At 38.3% G+C, this 22373-nt stretch overlaps 2 protein-coding genes across 4 annotated transcripts in view; one reads left to right on the top strand and one right to left on the bottom strand.

Annotated features, from left to right (window-relative positions):
- The first annotated feature begins 3977 nt into the window (after nucleotides 1–3977).
- Nucleotides 3978–13565, top strand: LOC133317301 (uncharacterized). Its single transcript, XM_061519165.1, has 2 exons — nucleotides 3978–4100; nucleotides 12724–13565. Exons 1-2 carry the CDS (start codon nucleotides 4028–4030, stop codon nucleotides 13374–13376), a joined length of 726 nt encoding a protein of 241 aa, XP_061375149.1. The 5' UTR covers nucleotides 3978–4027; the 3' UTR covers nucleotides 13377–13565.
- Nucleotides 13566–15487: 1922 nt separating this feature from the next.
- Nucleotides 15488–22373, bottom strand: part of LOC133317300 (protein REBELOTE) — a 29638-nt gene continuing 22752 nt past the window's right edge. The window contains exons 9-14 of one of the 3 annotated variants that reach the window (XM_061519162.1): nucleotides 18271–18573; nucleotides 17784–18107; nucleotides 17432–17638; nucleotides 16928–17017; nucleotides 16423–16515; nucleotides 15488–15763 (exon numbers count right to left, since the gene is read on the bottom strand). In XM_061519162.1, coding sequence (XP_061375146.1) covers nucleotides 15689–15763; nucleotides 16423–16515; nucleotides 16928–17017; nucleotides 17432–17638; nucleotides 17784–18107; nucleotides 18271–18573 — 1092 coding nt within the window. In that variant the 3' untranslated portion in view covers nucleotides 15488–15688. Of the gene's footprint in view, nucleotides 15782–16422; nucleotides 16516–16927; nucleotides 17018–17431; nucleotides 17639–17783; nucleotides 18108–18270; nucleotides 18574–22373 lie in introns of all 3 variants that reach the window. The other 2 variants (XM_061519163.1, XM_061519164.1) reach the window with 2 other exon arrangements.

The following is a 22373-nucleotide window of genomic DNA, read 5'->3' as shown; positions in this document are numbered from 1 at the left end:
AATTTTGCAAGGGAGAGGGCGAGGGCGCGGGTTTTGGAGAGAGAAAGGGGTAAGGAGGATGATGATGAATAGTGAAGCTTAGGTGGCTTAAGTGGACTTAAGTGGGGTGGGTCCCACCGATCGCGATTAAATCTAATCCAAATTCTCTCTAACCGTCCGTAAATTCACAACTTATTTAGAAACTCTAATTTTTAATATTAACCATTGTCCTTTAATTATGCTTGATCAGATGAATCCTGAGTTTTTCGGTCGTTCGGAGAAAACGCTGTTTTAAGCTGTTGTGCGCGCCGTTGGCACGCTTCCCCAAACTAACTTATTTCCATCAAATTTTATTAGAAATCATATTTCCTAGTTCTATAGACCATTTATAACTCATATTTAAAACCTAGAGCTCAAAACTCAATTGGCACGCTTTACGGTGCAACTGTACCGCGATATTTTGACTCGGTAAAACACTATTCACTAAATTTTCTGAAACTTGCCTAAACACTCAATTTTTCGTTCTGAATCCATTTCCAGGGTTATTTTTATAATTTGAGACCTCCTACTTAATTTCCTTCCTAGGGTTGTGTGCGTGGCTAATTTACCATTTTGCCCTTTCTTTGTATTTTGGCCTTATATTCAGAATTTTCACTAATCCTTCTCTTTAATTCTCATTTAATATCTTAATATTTAAAATTAGGAATGCGAGGTATTATATCATACAAATCATCCAGCCCAATGGACTACGGCATATGGCATACGAGCTCTTATCCAAGAATGTGTCCCCGAGACATCATTCTAGGCGCCTCCAACTATAACTCCCGAGACATTCCTATAGTGCTCCTTAACAGATAACAACTCCACGGCCCCAGGTCAACTGGAACTTCTTATAGAGGCATTTCCAGTGGAAGTTCCCTACGGCATACGACAACTATCTGCTGGCCAGAGATACGGTACAACTCTATGTACCGAAATAATAACACATGCATGATCATGTTATGCTTACATCATTACATCAAACAACTTCCAACCACTACCCCAATGGGCATGGTTGAGCACACACGGGTAATGACCCCAGTACCAAGAGATTACCTTTTTGAAGCTCCCGAGCTAGATAGCTCCAAACACAAGTTATCCTGTAACTTTCTTCAACCAAGAAATGCTAATATCCTTTTGGTCAAGGACCAAAGGCAATCCACAAGCTCCAAGCTTCGATCTTCAAGGATCACGTCCGTGGGAGGCAACCTACAATGATCACAACATAGGACCATCAATCCACTTGTCATACAAATCAAAATGCAAAGCAATGTACTTCCCTCTCCCACGCATACCCTTCGGCCATTAAGGCCATTTTGTACAATTCATGTTGTTATTTTCTTTTTAACATTCCTATGGTACCTTTAGCCAATTACAACACTATATCCATCACCCAATTTCATCAAACCATAACTTAGCACGATTTTCCACTAGAATAGCCTATATGGCCGAATTGATGCACAAAGGAAACCAAGGGATTTTTCTAGTCTTTTTAAGGTTCAAGGTTCATTCTTTTGTCCATACTAATTCATCCAATTGCTCAACAATTCCATTCATCATGTCAAATGTCCAATTTCACAATCACACCTTACTTCCCCTAATTTGGCCGAATGCATGCTCTTGGAACATCCAATGATCTTGATTTCAATTCACATGCATTACACACTCACACAACCTATTTATACTTGATTCAAATCATCACACATTCAACTACACAATTTTTGCATCATTTTCCCCTAAATTCACTTAAATGGCCGAATTGCACAAGGCTAAATACCAAGGATTCTCAATTCATTTTTCACACATCCAATGCACCTCACATCATGTAATTAACTATAATCCACAACTCAATTTCCCAATCATACAATAATCTAATTTCACAAAATCTCAAGCTTATCATCAAAATGTTCACTAAGTTACAAACTTTTTCTCAAAAAAATTTAGGAGCTCAATCACCCTAATTCATCATTCTAAGACACATTTATCTAATGCACAAAATTCATTTGAGATCCCCAACTACATCAATCAAGCTACACATGCTTTAGGTCTTGAAAATTGATCTCACAAATTAATCAACAATAGGTGGTGAAACTTACCAAGAATCAAGGTCTAAGACCCCTAAGAACAATACCCAAGCAATGGCTCAACCAACAAGCTCCAATGGTGGCAAAGTCTCCAAATTTTCATAGCAATGGGTGGGGATTTTCTCAAAATCCAGGGGTTTTCAAAAGTAATGGAGGCGTGGGTTGGATTCATTAGGCAATTTCCTTGAAATTTCATGTAGACTGTGAGTAGTTTTGTGCAAGGATTGAAGGAACAAACTCAAAGCCCCTCCAGTGGCACCTCCACTATTTTGAAGATAGAGAAGAGGGGAAAAGAAGATGAATAGTGACTGATTGGGGTTGTGGTCTTAGTAACTTAAGTGGGTGGAAACCACTTGACACCTCACTCAATTCAAATTATTTCAAATCTCCCACTTAAATCACTAATCTCCAATTAATTCATAAATTATTTATAAAATCCAAAATTTAACATTCACCAAAGTCCTTTAATTGCCATTGAACAGATGAATCAGTTTTCCGGTTATTCGGTGAAATCACTATTTTAGCCTGATATGTGCACCGTTGGCACGTTTTCCCAAAAATCCTAAATTCCATAAACAATTATATTTCTTACTTCTAAGTATCTTTTCCAACTTATATTCAAACTTAGAGCTCAAACATTTTTCAGTGTAACTGTACCGCTGTATTTTCATCTGGTAAAAATATTATTCATCAAATTTCCAGAAATTTGCCTAACCACTCAATTTTTCATTCTGAATTCATTTCCAGGATTATTTTTTCCATTTGAGACCTTCTCCTAGCATTTTACTATTAGAGTTACGTATTTGTCAATTTACTGTTCAACTCTTTTTACGTATTTTGACCCAAAACTCAAGATTTTCACTAATCATATTCTTAAATCCTTATTTTAATCATAATTATGTGTTTTAAATCTACGAAGTATTATAGAGGTGAGATGAGAAGACAACATAGGTGAGAAAACATGGAGGTGAGATGAGAAGACAACCAAAGTGTGTGAAGATAAGTGAAATATTCTTTGAACATGGAGGCTTTCAACCTGAAGCTAAGAAATCTTAACAGATATGTTTATGTGTTAAAATCACGGGAAAATATACTCTTATGTTATAGGAGAGTGTTTTTCTCTCCTACACATACATTGATTTCTGTGTTACTTTTTTTATCTTTTTTTCTTTTTCTATAGTGGGTGGATCTCACACATTATTATCTCTATAGCATAAGAGAACTTATCTCCTATTGTATGAAATTAATAAAGCCCTAAAATCACATAGTATAAGATGGTTAATCGCAACAATACAAAATACAAAGTGCTCTTTTGAAACATGACCAAAGTAAAAAAGGGATAATTTGTAATTATCCAAAATTTTAATACTATGCCCATTTACTAAAATGGGTATTTTTTTTCTTTCATTCTAATCTTTATTTTTATTTTTTTATATTCCCCGTCATGTAGGAAATTTTTTTACTTTTCTTATTTAATTGGAACAGTGACTATTTTGTCACTGTTGGCCAAAAAAATTACCAGACTGCCACGCCAACAGTAAATTTTGCCAAAATGCCACGTGTCATATTTCGCTACACTGTGTAGCGAAATATGCCACGTCAGAACCAAAAATGCCACGTGTCAAAATTATAGAAATTCGCTACCCTATGTAGCGAATTTCTTCAATTTGACACATGACATTTTTTGTTCTGAGCAGTCTGACGTGGCATATTTCGCTACACTGTGTAGCGAATTATTTGCACACATATTTCGCTACGTGACATTTTGGTAAAATTTACGGTTGGCGTGGCAGTCTGGTAATTTTTTTGGCCAGTGACAATTTGTTCACCGTTCCTATTTAATTAGGGTGTAGCCGTTGTACCGAAAGTTTCCTCCAGAAAGTGGCCCTAAACCTTAGTGTGACGGAGTAACTTTACGCATAGCAATGGCAAGAGCGGCTTTCCTTCACTTGCTGCGGTCACAGAGCAGACACCACTTTTCGACAAACACTCCCTCAGGTTCTCTTATTCATTCTTTTCCTGCTTTTTCTGGGTTTTCAAAATTTCCTTATTTCCTTACCCAAAAAAGTTTTGAACTTAAGGATCACTTTGTGTATTCTTTGTTTATATGATATCACAAGAATAGGGTATTGGGCACTACCGGGTTTTACAATTAATTAAATTTCAAAGTTCGAATATTTTTGATACTGAGAAGAGAAGAGAAAAGGTGTTCTTTGACAAGATGGGTGTGAGGAATTTAAATCGATTACTGGAGGAAAGAATTTAATAGTGGGTACTGGAGGATGTGCTGGTCAATTGTAGAGATTTGATAGGCTAGCTGGACAGTTTGCAAGATTATAAAATTTTGAGCAACATGAATCAGAATTTAAATCGATTACAGTTATGGGTTTGGATCAGTTTCTCATATTCCATCGAAATTTATACTAAAATTATTTTTCAGTTGTTGACCCAATGTTGGAAAGTAGGTCATTATTATGAACAATCTCACTCCAAATGATAACCTTAGTTCGATTGAAGTCAAGTTATTATTTGATGCTTCTTGCTGATTAAAGTGTTTGTAGTCTTGTCTGAATTCAAAAACTGTTGGCGGCGCGTAGTATCTGAAGTTAGCTTATTTCTTCCAGTACAGCCCACCCAGAACAAGAGATGTTTTTTCTATTGTTTGTAAATTTGTTTTCTACATTTAGCCTACTGAGAGAGAAAAGAAATGCTCTGCAGGCATATATTACCTTTGACTAAAATAATAAAGTTATATAAACCTTTCATTTAACCTTGAAAAATGAATGAAACAAGTTAGATGTTGTTTTCATCAATGTCAATTTTCTTGACAAAGAATTATATTAGAAAGAAAAGAGTGAGGGTACAGTACAACTAATAGGAGGAAAAGTATAAGTAAAAATTGTAGGAAGGCTTACCAATGGCCATACAAGGCTGAAATGGCAACTCTCTTGAAACATCCATTAGTGGAGCACGGAGCACCATAAAGAAGCCAAAAACTCAATCCTACCCAAAGTAAATTTAAGGGAAGAGAAACACCCTTAAAAAATTTGAGCATTCATAGACTGTATACTGCCACAATTTTTTCCATGATTTTGTCAAAATCATTGAACTTAATCAATAAAAATTATTCAAAAGTAGTTGGACAAACACTTAGATCACAAAGGACCCCAGTCAGATTGTCCCATCAATATAAATTTGATGACAAACAAAAAGATGTTTTGGTTTGTGCAGTACTTAAGCCCTAAAGATAAGTCTCATATGCGCTGAAATCTATTTATGACTGGTGGAAAGAGATGTATGGTTGTAATTGCCATCACTCTTTCATCTGTGAATTTTGTTGACTTGATGTTTATCCCTTCTGTTGCTAAGAAATTGGCTCTTCTAAAATATCCCTTATAGGGAGTAATGCTGAATTTCTACATCTCTTCAGTATTGTGGATGACTTCTTCCAACTATCATGGTCTATCAATGGTGTGCTTCCCTTAGTTCTTCACTTGGTAGTAGATATGACAGTCATATCCTGATTCAGAGAATTCTGACTGCGTATCTTTATATTATTTTTTCTTCATGTAACATTTTGTAACACAATATAAGCTTTGACTGTAATGGAAAGGACGAAGCATGGGAAAATCTTACTATTTGTCAAAGAGCTTTTTCCTTTATATATATATATATATATATATAGGGGCAGATTATTCTTACACCGGTGTAAGAATAACAAATCTTACACTACATTTTAACTGTTGATTTTCGTGCATCTAACGGTGTAAGTTAATCTTATCTCTTATCCCATATATATATATATATGTATATATATATATAAGCTGAAAGATTGAATCAATTCCACATAAGGAAAAGCTCCTTATTTACCAAAAAGAAAAAAAAAAGGGCTCATTGACAAATAGTAAGATTTTCCAATGCTTCTTCCCTTCCATTACAATCAAATATATATGGGGTAAGATCCTTTGACATCAAATCTTAACCGTTAATCCGTCAATTTAACGGTTATAATTTATTTGTTTCCAATAAATTAACAGTTAGATTGACAGAAATCAACGGCTAAGATTTTGTGTCAAACTAAAAAGTATGACATCAGTGTCAAATGATTCTGCGCCAATATTTTTTTTACATTCTATTGTAAACTTACAATTTGTAGTTTATTTTCTCCCAGTTATTCAAATATCAGAGGTGTTCATTGCCCATGTTGGCTTGATTTTGAGGCTCGATAAAACTTGAACCAAACTGACCTCTGGTGGTCCAACATTTTTAGAAACCAATCTGAACTATTGGATCTTGTGGAACTGACTCAATTGAACCATGGTCTTAGTTCGATTTGATTCTGATAAGGACCAACTTAGATAATGAATTAACAGTAATTAATTAAGGAAATAAACTGAATATTTCTCATTTATATGAAGCTCAACAGCCATTACACAGAACTTCCATTACAATGAGGAAATAACCTTGAAAGAAATACAGAGTTCTAAAGGAAAATACAATGCAAAAGAAAAGATAGTGTGGAACACATATGAGAGGTTCCACTCTCTCCCAATCCCAAAAAGGGCCCAAGTTCAACTAATTTTCCCGGATGCCTCCACCTTGCCTGAGTTCCCCTTCTTAAGCAATTGCGTAACTAACTCAGCCACTCCTCATTTGCATTCTGTTGGAGGGTATTGCTGTCCTTGTTGCTCATTGCTCTGTCAGCATTCCCAGGTGGGCCAGCAACCATATTTGGGCCTGTTGCTGTAAGGATTGGACCAGCATTCACAATTGAGTCTGTTGCTGCAAGATGAGCCCAATTCTTCCTATGTTTATCCCTACGGTAGACATGTTGCAATGGGGTTGTATCAATACTCCCTCCCAATTTAAGCACCTTGTCCTCAAGGTGGAAAGTGGGAAATTGTTCTTTGATCACAGAAGCAGCTTCCCAGGTATTTTCAAAGTAAGGGAGATCATGCCATTTAATGAGAACTTCCACCGAACCTAATGAGGTAACCCGCCACTGTAAAACTTCCTCCGGGAACACATGTAACTCCCAACTCTCAGAAAGAGCTGGTGGTAATGGCTGTAAATTAGGCACAGAAACTGAAGTGCGTTTAAGCAAAGAAACATGAAACACAGGGTGCACTAGGTAGGTGGCAGGTAGTTGCAACCTGTATGCAGCCTCCCCCACCTTCTTAATAATCGGGTAAGGGCCATAAAACCTTGGGCTAAGCTTTTCATTGACCCTTCGAGCAATGGTTTTCAGCCTATAAGGCTGGAGTTTAAGATACACCAAGTCCCCAACCGAAAAAGACACATCTCGACGTTTCTGGTTTGCATGCTTGACCATCCGATTCTGGGCATTAATCAAATTTTGGTGCAACTCTTGCAGGATCCTATCTCTTTCCAAAAGAGCATGTGACACAGCCTCAATTGCCGAAACAGAATGCTGGCCAAGAAGCAATGTTGGAGGATCAATTCCATTCAGGGCCTTGAATGGAGTCATGCCCGTGGAGTCCTTGTATGTAGTGTTATACCAATATTCAGCCCAATGAACCCATTTAGGCCACTGTTTGGGTTTTGGGCCACAAAAACAGCGAAGATAAACCTCCAAGCAACGATTCACTACCTCCGTTTGCCCATTTGTTTGTGGGTGATAAGCTGTGCTGTAATGAAGCTTGGTACCGGCACTCTTAAACAGCTCCGTCCAAAAAGAACTCATGAAAACACGGTCTCTATCTGACACAATGGTCAAGGGAAACCCATGCAACCTCACCAATTCCTTTATGAACAAATCAGCCATCCCTTTGGCTGTGTAAGGATGGGAAATGGGCAAGAAGTGTGCATACTTGGACAACCGGTCCACCACAACAAAAATGGTGTCCACACCCCAAGCCTTGGGCAGCCCCCCAATAAAATCCATGGATATGTCAGCCCACACCATGGCAGGAATGGGCAAAGGTTGTAATAGGCCTGCCGGTGTCAAGTTTTGAATTTTACTTTGTTGACAAACTAAGCACATAGCGACATAATCCCGAATACATTTTTTCATACCTTCCCAATAGACTACCCCAGCTAACCTCTTATAAGTACGAAATAACCGGAATGCCCCCCAATGCCCGAATCATGAAATTCACTCAACAAAGGAGAGATCAAACTGGAATTTTTTGGTATAACTAACCTGTCCTTGAAGAATAATCTGCCTCCCCTCAGCTGGAAACTGTCATGAGCATCAGAATGTGCAATTAAGTCCTGGACAATTCCCCTCAACTTGTCATCTTGCTGTACTTCCTGTTCCAGCAGCTCCAAATCGGGTAGAGGCACTCGGGAAAGGCTGTGAAAATGCTCCTGCTGTGACAGAGCATCAGCCACCATGTTCTCCTTGCCTGGCTGGTACTGGATGTCAAAATCAAACCCAATGATTTTTGATAACCACCGTTGTTGTTCCTCCCCCAACGCTCGTTGCTCCAGCAAATGTTTAAGGCTTTTCTGGTCTGTTTTCACTACAAAGTGCCTACCCATTAAATAATGCTTCCATTTCTGAATTGCGAACACTATTGCTATTAGCTCCTTCTTGTAGACTGACTTACCCTGAGCCCGTAAGGAAAAACCCTGACTAATATAGGCTAACAGCCTATTATCTTGCATGAGGACAGCACCAATACCCCTTCCTGAAGCATCTGTCACAACACTAAAAGCTTTACTGAAATCCGGTAAAGCCAAGACAGGGACCGAGACCATGCAGTTTTTAAGCTTTTGAAAGGCCAATTCAGCTTCTTCATTCCACTTAAAAGCATCCTTTTTCAACAGGTCGGTTAGAGGCTTAGCTATCTTCCCGTAGTCCTTCACGAAGCGTCGATAGTACCCTGTCAATCCTAAGAATCCTCTGAGCCCCTTGATAGTTTTCGGAAAAGGCCAATTAGCCATAGCCTTGAGCTTGGTAGGATCAGCACTAATTCCTAATATATGACCCAAATATTCCACATGAGCAGCCCCAAAACTACATTTTTTACGATTAACCACCAACTGATTTTGTCTGAGCACTTCAAAAACCTTTCGCAATTGACATTCATGCTCCTCCCTGCACTTGCTGTATATCAGTATGTCATCCAAGAAAACCAGAACAAACTTTCGTAAAAATGGCCTTAAGATATTATTCATTAAAGCCTGGAAGGTTGAAGGAGCGTTGGTTAATCCAAATGGCATTACGAGATATTCGTAATGACCCTCATGCGTGCGAAACGCAGTCTTGGGTATATCTTCGGGTCTCATCAGTATCTGGTGGTACCCAGATTTCAAATCCAACTTGGAAATTTTTTTTGCACCGCCCAATTCGTCCAGCAGCTCTTCCACGATTGGAATTGGAAATTTATCAGGCACAGTAAGCTTATTGACTGCCCTATAATCTACACACACCCGCCAGCTGCCATCCTTCTTTTTCACCAAGATCACAGGGCTCGAATAGGGACTGGTACTGTGTCTTATCCACCCATTTCCCATTAATTCAGCAATTAAATTTTCAATCTCTGTTTTTTGGTAATGAGGGTACCTGTAAGGACGCAAATTAGGCACCTGAGACCCTGGCTTGAGATTGATGCAATGATCACAAGAACGCTCAGGAGGTAAAACATGAGCCTCCTGGAATAAATCGTCAAATTCCAGCAACAAGGAACGCAACCCTCCCCAACCCTGATCAAAAACCTCCACTGTACGAGGCCTTGAGCTCAAGAAGTACCCCTACCCCTGTTCTTGGAGGTCCTTCATAATAGACTTGCATGACACCTCTGATCGAGAGAGAGTAGGGTCCCCTTTAAGCAACACTTCCTTGCCGTCTTGGACAAAACGCAAGGTCAATTTCTTGAAATCAGCCTTAATTTCCCCCAGTTGAGTAAGCCATTCCAACCCCAAAACAATATCAGCCCCACCGAGCTCGAACAGATACAAATCTTGTTCGATCTAAGCTCCCTGCAACTTTAATTTAACCCCTTTGCACACCCCTTGGCAGAGTACCTTGTGACCGTCTCCTACTGTGACATGATAAGCCGAAGTGTTAGTGACCATCAGCCCAAGCTTCTCCACGATCTCAGCCTTTACAAAGGTAATAGAAGCACCACAATCGACCATTACCTCCACCCTTTGGCCTGCAACCTCCCCCCAAGCCTTTAGGGTTTGGTTTGAAGTGAGCCCTAGAATTTGCAACCCCACACCAGTTTCTTGACTCTCCTCTTTGGCGTTCGACGGAACCTCTGGCTCGGCACCATCCCTCTCCTCCGCGTCATCATCATCGACCAACAAAAGGTGTAGCTGGCGGACTTGACACCTATGGTTGGGGTTCCATCGTTCGTTGCACTTGAAACATAACCCACGGTCATGCCTTTCACGCAACTCGGCCTGAGACAGACGGCGGCCCTGACCGGAAAACCCCTCAGGCGTTTGATTTTCCACCGTCGAAGCTGCCGTCTTCGCCATAGAGCCGTCCTTGTTGATTTCATTTGACCCCATTTTCGAGTTTGACGGACCCGTATTAGGGTTGCCGCTGTTTGTAAATGAGGAACGGTTTGGGCCATTAGGAAACGACTGGCCCATTTGATTATTACTCCAGCTTCTATTTTCGTTTGGGCCAGAACCCGTACGTGAGCCCACGTTCCGATTTGTACCTTGAGCCCAGCCCTTGGCCAACGGTCCCCAGCCTTCGTCTCTCCAAGCCGAGTTTCTCTTCTCAATCTTGAGAGAAAACTTAATCGTCTCTGTAAGGCTCAGGTGGGGGTACATCAGAAGTTCCTCCCTGATGCTGGTGCGCACCCCATTCAGCCAAGCCCCTCTCAATAAGTCCTCGTCCTCAAAACGGAGAGCCACCATCATCTTCTCGAAATCATCCCGAAACTCCGCCACGCTACCGGTTTGCTTCATCGTGTAAAGAGCTCCAAACGGATTGTCCAAAGCTTCTGGTTGGAATCGGCTGAGAACTTCTCGTCGGAAAAAACCCCACGTTGCGTTTGGATTACTTACTTCCCACCACTGACACCAATGGAGGGCCTCTCCCTCCAGAAAACCAACACCACAGCCAACTTCTCATGCTCGTTGACGTTGTTCACCACAAAATATCTTTCCACCTTACACAACCATCCTAGAGCGTCGTCACCAGTAAAAATAGGAATCTCCAGACGACGTGTTAATGGCACCGTCGAAATGCCCCTCCGCGGATGACGTTCTCCTCTGGTTTGGGTTTCGTCATCTTCCATTTCGTTCTCACCGTCTCTGGAACTATTTTGCCTATTTCTGGACATTTCATCCAACCGTTGGATTATCTCCGTCATTCCTCTCTCATTGTTGCTCAGCCTTTGGAGGATCTCCTCATGGCGAGCTTCACTCGCATCAAGTCTGATGCAAACCTCCTCCTGCCGAGCACAACCTCTGCGCAGCCCTTCTTCTATAGTTTCCATTCGATGCTCCATTAGTCTAGTACTGACCATTCCACAGAGCTCCTAGATCGGAGCTCTGATACCAATTGATAAGGACCAACTCAGATAATGAATTAACAGTAATTAATTAAGGAAATAAACTGAATATTTCTCATTTATATGAAGCTCAACAGCCATTACACAGAACTTCCATTACAATGAGGAAATAACCTTGAAAGAAATACAGAGTTCTAAAGGAAAATACAATGCAAAAGAAAAGATAGTGTGGAACACATATGAGAGGTTCCACTCTCTCCCAATCCCAAAAAGGGCCCAAGTTCAACTAATTTTCCCGGATGCCTCCACCCTGCCTGCGTTCCCCTTCTTAAGCAATTGCGTAACTAACTCAGCCACTCCTCATTTGCATTCTGTTGGAGGGTATTGTTGTCCTTGCTGCTCATTGCTCTGTCAGCATTCCCAGGTGGGCCAGCAACCATATTTGCGCCTGTTGCTGTAAGGATTGGACCAGCATTCACACTTGAGTCTGTTGTTGCAAGATGAGCCCAATTCTTCCTATGTTTATCCCTACGGTAGACATGTTGCAATGGGGTTGTATCAGATTCCAAGCCTTGGTTCATTGTTTTTTAGTTCTTGCCAAATTGTAATACTCTATCAACTATAACAAATATTTTTACCATCAAAAGACAGATATAAGTTGTACGTAGCGGAAATTGACAAGTGCACTCATAAACTTCAAATTAGGATCTAATAAATACTTCTGAACACCCATAATCTGGAGATTAAAAGTGTTAGCCTTATACCTATAGTGAACCAAAGATCACTAATGTAATGGACTTAATGGTTCCTCACATGTAATGCTCTCTTGAAGAAACACCTCTTTTATGGTGTTTCATATGTTCTGAAAATTTATATTGCTAATTTACCATTTTTTTTCTTGCCAGTCTTAATGTAAAGCTCCTTTTCTATTCAGTACTTAGAACTATGTTGTGTATCTAATGTTTCTAATTTAGCAAAACTTAATTAGTTATGATCTCATGTACCAAAAAAAAAAAAAAAGTTATGTTCTTAAATATGTAGAGTTCTTACTTGGATTTTATTTTTTATTTTTTTTCTGAATTGTGAGCTGGTTAGAATGCCAATGATGTTTAAGTTTGTTTTTATTGTAAAAAAATACCAATTAATATTTTTATCTGTATATATTTGTTTCCATGGTTCAGCATATCATTGTTTTAGGTCATCGACTCGTGGACTGCCCGTTGGTCCTAATCCAATTTTCAAAGTATCCTCCCAACTTGCTGTTCCCCAAAGAAGATGGGCATCTCAAGCCACAGCTACAGAGGAAGACAACAAGATTAGCATTGGACCTCGAAGTGGAGGACAATTTGGGGAAGGTGACAAGGAAAGTGGAGTTGTTTATCACGGTCCCATCTCAGCTACCATAAAGAAAGTAAAACTTCTGTCTCTCTCGACTTGCTGCCTCTCAGTGTCTCTAGGTCCTGTCATAACCTTCATGACATCCCCTGATATGAATGTCATCCTGAAGGGTGCAGTGGCATCATCTGTGATATTCTTTAGTGCTACTACAACTGCTGCCCTTCACTGGTTCGTTAGCCCGTACATTCACAAACTCCGGTGGCAGCCGGGTTCGGACACCTTTGAGGTGGAGATGATGTCCTGGCTGGCAACTCCTATTCCAAAGACTATTAAGTTTGCTGATATTCGACCAGCAGAAACCAATAGGCCTTTTGTGACATTTAAGGCTAATGGGAATTTTTACTTTGTGGACGCAGAACACTGTCACAATAAGGCACTTCTGGCTAGACTCACACCACAGAAAGTAACTCATGAATCAGCTTTCAAAAACTTGTGATTTGAAACATACTCTGGCATGAGCTCTCTTGTTTTTTACTGCTAGGATGGGGAGAGTAAGCTGGAACCTTGTCTCAATTTCAGCCTGTGGTTGAAATTTTACTCTTGAGATTTAATCTGTTTTGTTGTGATAACATAAACTATTTTGGTTTTATTAATAAAGTCTTTATTGGGAGTATTTGATGCAAATTCGGGATTTTATTAAGTCTTTGTCAAAATTACTATTGATGTTGCAGTATTCATTAATTGTTCTTTTGGTGTCTTTACCTATTGGTTTTATATAATATTATTTTATACTATAATATTTTTAGTTATGATTTTAGTTATGACAGTTGATCTCACTTATATTTAATAGTTTTAAATTATTAATTATTTGAGTTATTGGATACAAGGAAATCGATGGTTAAAAAAAAATTAAAAAAATTAAGTATTCCACTTCTTATTCTTATCCCGTTGGAAGTTAGATCCTGTGTTTATGTTATATTGGATGCTTATATTTTCATTTCATGGAGCACCTGTTGCCATGACTGTTATATGAAGTAATTAGACCCAGCCAGTCCCTGGCTCTTTCCGTTGGCTAATCAGGAAAAGTGCAGAAAGAATTATGGCAAAAAATACTAATAGCATGCGGCATATACCTATGGGATTGAGAGATTCACTATGAGTGTAATACGTACAACAGTCCAGATTTTAGTAAGCTAATATGCTTGTATAGATTTGATTTATGTCACACGTTTTAAATGACTCGTGCATGTATTTGGATGGACCGATATTTTAAATGGATATTTGGTTACGGATTTGAAATTATACTTAGGGATTTGCATTCATCATTTAACATGATAAGAAAAAAATTTCTACACACAATATTTTGTGAGGCTCGCATTTTTTGGAGCAAAAAAAAAAAAAAAACTACAGCACGCAAAACGAATCTCTATAACATAACAAAATCACTTTTCTTACAACATAACTCTTATAAAACCCTTATACTTATATATACGTTGCATTTTTTGAAGTCTGTAACTACAAACGATACTATCATATTATCTTAATTTTTTTTTATTTAGATAATTAATTATATCACTATAAAATTATGAGGCTTTGAAAATCTATTATACGATTATATATCTAAACATGCTTAAAAAAATTTATTGAAATGCTTTCATTAGTTTTATTTCATTTCAAATAAGTTTTTATAATCTAAAATTTTATGATCAGATGCCTGATCACGAAATATTGTAATAATTTAGTCTCAATAATACTTTAAGTCTTTAACTGAAATGATCCTACAATATTGATGTGATTGTGCCAATTTCGATTATTGAATGACGATTCTGATAAACTCGTTTCAATGCACAATTTATGACAAATATTCATATGCATTCGGCCAAATAAAGGGCATGTCAATCGAGTAAATAATTTTTACTCTATTAAACACTAGTACGAGACCTATGTATTCTACTTGAATCTTGGCTCAATTCTTGCCTATATTTGTACTCATTTTATTTATTTGTTTTAATATTTCAATATTAAGTTAAAAGAGAACTTGTTACTTAGTTATATATTTGATATCTAAACCTATTTTGTATTTATGCAAAATAATATAATAAAATTTATAATGTTATAGGTTACATTTTGTAATTAAGGTTTAATTATCAAAGTGTATTTTCAAATCTTTTTTATTCAAAATTATTTTTTTAAATAATTTATTTAGGATATTTTTTAATGAAAATAAAATCAAACATAAAACATTTAATTTAATTCAGTTAATTAAGTCAACTTCACTTACAATTCAATTTAATAAAAGTATAAAACAAATAAGTGACTATTTTTTATTTATTTTTTGAAGAAACAATACACCTATTTAAAACAATTAAACATTATTAAAGCTAAATTCATAAAAAAATTAATTAAATCAATAGCAATATATGTAAATTGTTTGAAGAATGTTTTAGTTAATACATGCAATATTTTGATTAATAAAATAAAAGGAGGAAAAAAACCAAAAAAAACAAAACAAAGCACCCATTTCAACTTTCACGTGAATACACTTAAATCAATTATGAAAAAAATTAACTTAGTAACTCAACTTTCAATATTGATACTTTACTCCAACTCCAAATCCAAAAATAAAAAATAATGCTCGTTTGGTCTAATGAATGAAACTGCATTTCTCTTCAACGTTTCCATTTTACACAATAATTTCTAAATATAAAAGTAAGGTGTCTCAAAGAGGACAAAAAGTAACATCGGGTTTCCTTCAACCTCGAGTCGAATCAAACAAATCATGAAAGCAAGAAGAAAGCATTGGTTCTTTCAAGAATCAATACCGGTCGCATCAACGATGCCATTTGGATGTTGCATTTTCTTCTTTCCTTCTTTGCCGGGAGACTGCAGCAGCATATATCACTGATAATGTCAGAAACACAATTTACAGGATTTAAATTTGAGAACACAATATCTTAAATTGTGTCTCCTCTACCTCCTTACCCTAGGGAATTTTACATGGCTCAGCATTATTGATAAATATCTGTTGAGAAGCACATATTCTGCAATCTAAATCATTACTCATCATATATTAAACCTAAAGTAGGATGAATGGTGAATTTTGTGAATCCATAATTTATTGTGATTTTGATAATGACAGAGCAGATGAGCAAGGCCAAGTCCAGGGACCATAGATTTATAGGACTTAGGCTTTCATAGCAAAAGCAATCTTAAAATACTGTCTTCTTGGTTGTGTGCTAGTATACTTGACGGAGAAGTGCCCATATTATCATTATCCATTTATTTAAATACATTAAAGCAAAGGTTTGCAAAAAGTTCTAAAAAAATTAGCAAATTCAATTCACGGCTTCCCCCGATCCTCTTAAAGTTTGAAGAACTTGTTAACAAATTTGTAATCATAGACAATCATCAATCTTCAGACTAATTGTAGTAGAAATGAGATATTCAGTCCAAACCCTGGTTCATACACCCAAATCATAAATAGCATGAATGCACCCAAACAGACAGAAATAGTAAGAAGCAAGTGATCAAGTCAATCATACCTTTATATTTGAAATCATTTGCCTGGAAGCAGCCTTGCTGATGATGCTTTTATAGTACTGTGTAAACGGAGTATTACCATTACGTTTTTCAACCTGCGAAATGAACCGGTTAACTAGTCTTAGAGCCTGTTTGGCATTTCATTTTTTTAAGCTAAAAACTACTTTTAAGCTAAAGTTAAAAAAAAAAAAAAGCTTTAAAAGTAAAGCTAAAAATTATTTGATGATTATATAAAATTTTTAGTTTAAAAAATTACTTAAAAGCTATTCATTTCAAAAAAGCTAATACAACTTAAAAAAACTCTTCCAAAGAACTTTTGGTTTTTTCTTCGTTATAAAAAAAAACTCTTTATTATAAGAGTTGTTGTAAAAACTTATTTGACCTAATTTTTGCTTATAAGGAGAAGAGAAACTAAAAAAGGACCTCTCAAACAGGCACTTTTTATTAGATACAACAATGACTGGAACCCTGATTCAAAGAGGAAAGATATTCTGAGAGGGAAAAAACCTGAACAAATGATTCAACAGACTGTTGATCCTTCGGTGAGAAAGGCACCTCATCTCTTTTCTTTTGCACAAAGTCAATATTCATCTCCACCTGAATTCCCCACCGCCAAAAGGAACAAGCCAAAATAAAGAGTTGGGTAAGGTGGTTGGTTATAATTCAATATCCGCTTTAAAAAAGGACAAAAGAAAAGGTTTTGGCAATATTAACTATTAAATGGTTAATTTAGATGAACTTGGAGTTAAACAAACTAAACAGTACACAGTAAATGCTGGATAGTTTAAAAATCCAGCAGGGGTAGGCCCCCAAGAAAATCACAGAACAGGTTGAACCACACACTGCACAGAAGTTACAGCGAAAATAGCCATTTTGCTATGTGGTTGTTGTAAGGTTATTACATGCCTTATGTAGTGTCAGATATTCATTTCAATGTCAAAACACAAGATGGCATTTATTCTACTCCGAAGAGAGACAGGAAAACAAAATGGCGTTCATTATAACTTGTACCTGATCAATAAATCGCTTGATAACACGTCTGGAACTCTCAATAGAAGTTCTCTCCAAAAACTTCTTGAGGTGGATAATTGGAGCTGTAGCCAGCTCGGGAAAAGATATATGGTAGCTCCATTGTGCAAAGTGCTCCGAAAGGAGTTCAATGGCAGATGAGACACACTCTTCTTGGAAGTCACGTGATTTTAACCAATACTTTGGAAGCTGCAAGAATTATTAAATGCCAATTACAAGTTTAATTCAAATAGGTACTGTGGATTAAGAGACCAACAGCTATTAGACAAATTAAAATTCTTAAACTAATCTTTAAAAAAAAAAAAAACTCTGCACTGTCATATTCATCTCTGACCTTTATGGTAGACAAAGATTCAACGACTTTGCCAGGTTTCCCATCAACCTTGGTAATTTTGTATTCTAAAACATCCAGCACCAATGATGTAACCGGGATGAAAACCCCACTAGAACCAGCAAGATGATTAAGCCATTGGATACATCTGAGTCTCAGTGGTAAATATCTGGGCCCAGGAAAAAGGAGAGCAACTCCATTTATAATCTGTACAATCATATACAGCAATGGCTGAAGATCATAGTCATGTATGTTTGCCGATATAAATGTAACCCAGAGATCGATGCAATTGATGTACTGCCAACTGCAAATTTTCTTAACTACCTCCTGCCGTAAATTAAAAAGCAAAATATCAGAAAACTTTCTTCAACATGGTAAGACTATGATTCTCTAGATACTTACACATGCTATCTAATTCTTTAAAAGACTGAGCATTTAACATATAACTTACACCAATAAAAAGTGGCACTGAATATTGAAAAAAGCTTACCTTCGTTTTTGTTTGCCACCCCTTCTGCAATATCTTACCTAGATGCCGTATACATATCATAGCTTTGTTAGATGACTTCTGTACATCTAAACAGCAAAGCTCCACAAAGGAATTCCTTAGAAAGTGTATATGTTCAAACAACCTTCGCTCAACAAATTGAGAGTGACTAATAAAGGCCTTATATGTTTTGACAAAGCAGAAGTCTAACCAATTAGAGCTAAACATGGAAGCTATATCTCGTATGATGACAAAGGAGTGTGACGATAGAGACCCATCACCTGTAGCCCAGAGATGAACAGAAATCTGCAATCAATTTGAGTGCAAGGTAAGGAGGATTTTACATGATATGAGATCCACATTATACATTTGATCTTAGTCAAAAGGCCAAGAAAAGTATATGAGATCTGACATTAAACACAAACTATAACTAAAGTATCAACAGAAACTGGTTATGTCTACCAAGTCATTAACCAATTTGTACGAAACTGATAGGAATTAAACAAATAACAACACAAATCCTGAATAATTCTTCTATATTAATTCCATTCCAGTAAAATCAACAAGGTTCAACAAGAAAAAAATCTGATTACAGCATGTTAGATGTGATTAGATATGATTAGTCTGATTAGATATGATTAGATATGATTAGTCTGTAATTATTCTGATTGTATTAGGTCTGGGCCTTTCCTATAAGCCCATTAGAGTCTCTATATATTGTAACTCTCTGAATTAAATCAATACACAACATATTATTTTATATTCACGTTGGTACCAGAGCTCTTTCGTTCTGGGGACCCTTGCTTCCGCTCAGAAACCTTGTTTTCGCCTTAAAACCTAAGCCCACTGCTTAGGAGTCATCTTTTCTTTGTCGTGCGTCCTTCCGGCAAGACATCAAGGACTGTAAGTCCCTTCCAAGCAATTTTCGAACGCGTCAGCACCTCCGACGGTCACCGGAACCACCGTCGCCACCGTTCAGGCCGCCAGAGCACTTTTCCGACAAGTTTTCAGCTCGATCAGAACGCGATCAGAACCCTCTTCCTCCGGCGACCAACTCTGCCGAAGGCCCATCACCGGCGGCCAAGCCACGCGCCCTCACGCGCGGCTGAGCTTCTCTACGCGTGGTCCTCACACGCCGCCTCTCACCGACGCGTGAGCACTGTTTCGGTGGACTTTTCCGGTGAAACCAGCACAGACAGACTCGCCCTTCTCTCACCTTTCCAGATCTGTGGTCCTTTTGTCGTGGGTCTCTTCCGTTGAGAAGATATCGGACAAAAGCATTTTATTCCATAGCACTGTTCCGTTAGTTTGGTCATTCTGATTATTTATTTTTTTGCGTGATTTCTTGTGAGTTTGCAGTTCTTTGCTTTTATCTGGTCATTCTTTTTATATTTTTGAGATGGAAGGCTTAGGTAGTACATCCAAAAACATTACCAGTACTACCCCCTCCATTACAACGATCAAACTGACCGGAGCTGCTACTTACAAGACCTGGTCTACCTCAGTTAAGATCTAGTTTACTGGTCAGGGATACGGTCAACATCTCATAACTAAGTTTCCCAAGAATCAGGCATCTGACTGGGAAAAGATTGATGCTTAACTCCTAGTATCCTTTGGCAGTCCATTGATCCGACACTTATAGACATTTTCATCTCCTTTGAGACCTGCAATGACGTATGGGAGGAAGCTAAAAACCTGTACACCAAAGACATTCAGCAGCTTTATTCCATTGTGTCTCAGATAATGGAATTGCGCAAATCTCTGGAGTCTCGAATTGAAACTTATATTGGTAAGATTCGTTCTTTGATGCAAGAATTCTTAGCTATGTTACCTCATGCTGCAGATGCCACTGCGTACAAGAAGCAGGTGGAGCGCTTCTTTATGGTCGTAACCCTCTCTGGTCTTTCCGAGAAGTTAGAAAGTGTTCGTGAAAATATTCTAACCAGTGCTGAGACTCCTAGCCTGTCACACACTTTCCAGCGCCTTCTGAATCTTAAGGATAAATCAACAGCTCCCACACGTGTGTCAGCTACCGATTCCACTGCATTCTTTTCTCGCTCCAATGATTCTTAGAACAATGGACACGGTCGCGGACGTGGCCGTGGACAGGGTGGTTGTGGACAAAGGCCTCGTTGCAATTATTGCCAGAATCTTGGACACTTTGAAGAACGCTGCTACAGGAAGTACCCTCACTTGAAACCACCGACTGCCAACTTTGCTCAGACTGATGTTACACCACCTTCCGCTGGATCAGTAACTCTTTCCAGTGCCGAATATGAGGCACTTCTCAAGAAGATTTCCTCTCAGCATCCCACTCAAGACACTGGTAATCATGTTGCTTGCCCTTCTCAATCATCTCTTGGACCCTGGATAATAGATTCAGGTGCTACTCATCACCTATGTGGTAATAAGGATCTTTTTACTTCACTTTCTTATTCTAATAATTTACCCTCTGTTACTCTTGCTGATGGCACTAAGGCTCCTGCTCGTGGAATTGGGGAAGCCAACCCAACTCCCTTTTTAGCCTTGACCTCTGTTTATTATATACCTGGCATTCCTATTAATTTAATCTCTGTTAGCCAGTTGATTCAGTCTCTTTCATGTACTGTTACCTTCTCTAAACAATCCTTCTCTATGCAAGATTCGGGTACGAGGAAGACGATTGGAGCGGGCATTGAGTCACTAGGTCTTTACTATCTGATTGCTCCACCTTCTCCAGTAGCATGTTCACTCACAGAGACTCCTGAGCTACTTCACAATCGTCTGGGTCATCCAAGCCTCTCCAAGCTTCAGCATATGGTTCCTTTTTTATCTAGTTTTAAGTCTTGTCAGCAAGGAAAACACACTCGCTCCTCCTTTGCTAATAGAGTCAATAAGAGAGTTGATGCTCCCTTTTCTATTGTTCATTCTGACATTTGGGGTCCGAGTCGAACAATGTCTGTTTTGGGTTTTCAGTATTTTGTCACCTTTATTGATGATTTCTCTCGTTGTACTTGGGTTTATTTAATGAAAAATCGTTCTGAATTATTTTCAATTTATCAAAAATTGTGCTGAAATAACTACTCAATTTGGTGCTTCTATTCAAATCATGCGCAGTGATAATGCAAGAGAATATGTGTCTTTTGAATTTTCTAATTTTTTGGAGAAACGTGGAACGATACACCAGACCACTTGCCCACACACTCCACAACAAAATGGAGTGGCTGAACGTAAAAATAGACATCTGGTTGAAACTACACGTACCCTACTAATTCACATGAATGTTCCACTCCGTTTTTGGGCAGATGCTATAATCACCTCTCGCTTTCTCATCAATCGCATGCCCTCTTCCGTACTTAATAATGAAGTGCCACATTGTGTTTTATTTCCAGGAACACCTTCCTATCCTCTACCTCCACATGTATTTGGATGTACGTGCTTTGTTCATGATCTTACTCCAGGTAAAGATAAGTTAACATCCAAAGCTTTCAAGTGTGTTTTCGTTGGATACACTCGTTTTCAAAAGGGGTATCGTTGCTATTCTCCTGATCTCAAGCGTTATATGGTTTCGGCTGATGTCACTTTCCTTGATCAACAACCTTTTCATTCTATCCCGTCTCAGATAGCACAAGTTGATCATGTTCATCTTGTTCCTTGTCTTGATTTGTCTTTACCAGTTGTAGATGACTCTATCCCGGAGGAGCTACCCCTTGCCTCCATCCCTGAGGAACGTCCTTTTCTCACCTATCAGCGTCGTCAGCCTGCGCCTCCAGCAGATTTGACTCTTACTGACTCACCGCCTGCTCCAGTCGACTCTTCCCCTCTGGATCCTCCATCAGAGATTACTCTCATTGCCCTTCGCAAAGGTATTCGATCCACTCGCAACCCTCATCCACTTTATAGTTTCTTGAGTTATGATAGACTTTCTTCACCACATTTTATTTTTGTTTTTAGTCTTTCGTCTGTTTCTATTCCTAAAACCACAGGTGAAGCACTATCTCATCCGGGTTGGCGTCAGGCAATGATTGATGAAATGCAAGCACTTCACTCCAATGGCACCTGGGATCTTGTTCATGCTCCTCCCGGAAAGTCAGTGGTCGGCTGTCGATGGGTATTCACTGTCAAAA

This window comes from Gastrolobium bilobum, unplaced genomic scaffold (genome assembly GCF_033153095.1).
Source record: "Gastrolobium bilobum isolate Gb01-03AN ecotype WA unplaced genomic scaffold, APGP_CSIRO_Gbil_v1 utg32493, whole genome shotgun sequence".
In the NCBI taxonomy this organism is placed as follows: Eukaryota; Viridiplantae; Streptophyta; class Magnoliopsida; order Fabales; family Fabaceae; genus Gastrolobium; species Gastrolobium bilobum.
Note: the sequence above shows the minus strand (reverse complement) of the source record. Positions and strands in the feature narration are given on the sequence as shown.

What these genes read in the sequence shown, in the direction of transcription:
- LOC133317301 (XM_061519165.1), top strand. Translation starts at nt 4,028, where the DNA reads ATGGCAAGAGCGGCTTTCCTTCACTTGCTGCGGTCACAGAGCAGACAC. An exon ending in TTCGACAAACACTCCCTCAG is followed by an intron (nt 4,101 to 12,723) that starts GTTCTCTTATTC and finishes TCCATGGTTCAG; the next exon opens with CATATCATTGTTTTAGGTCA.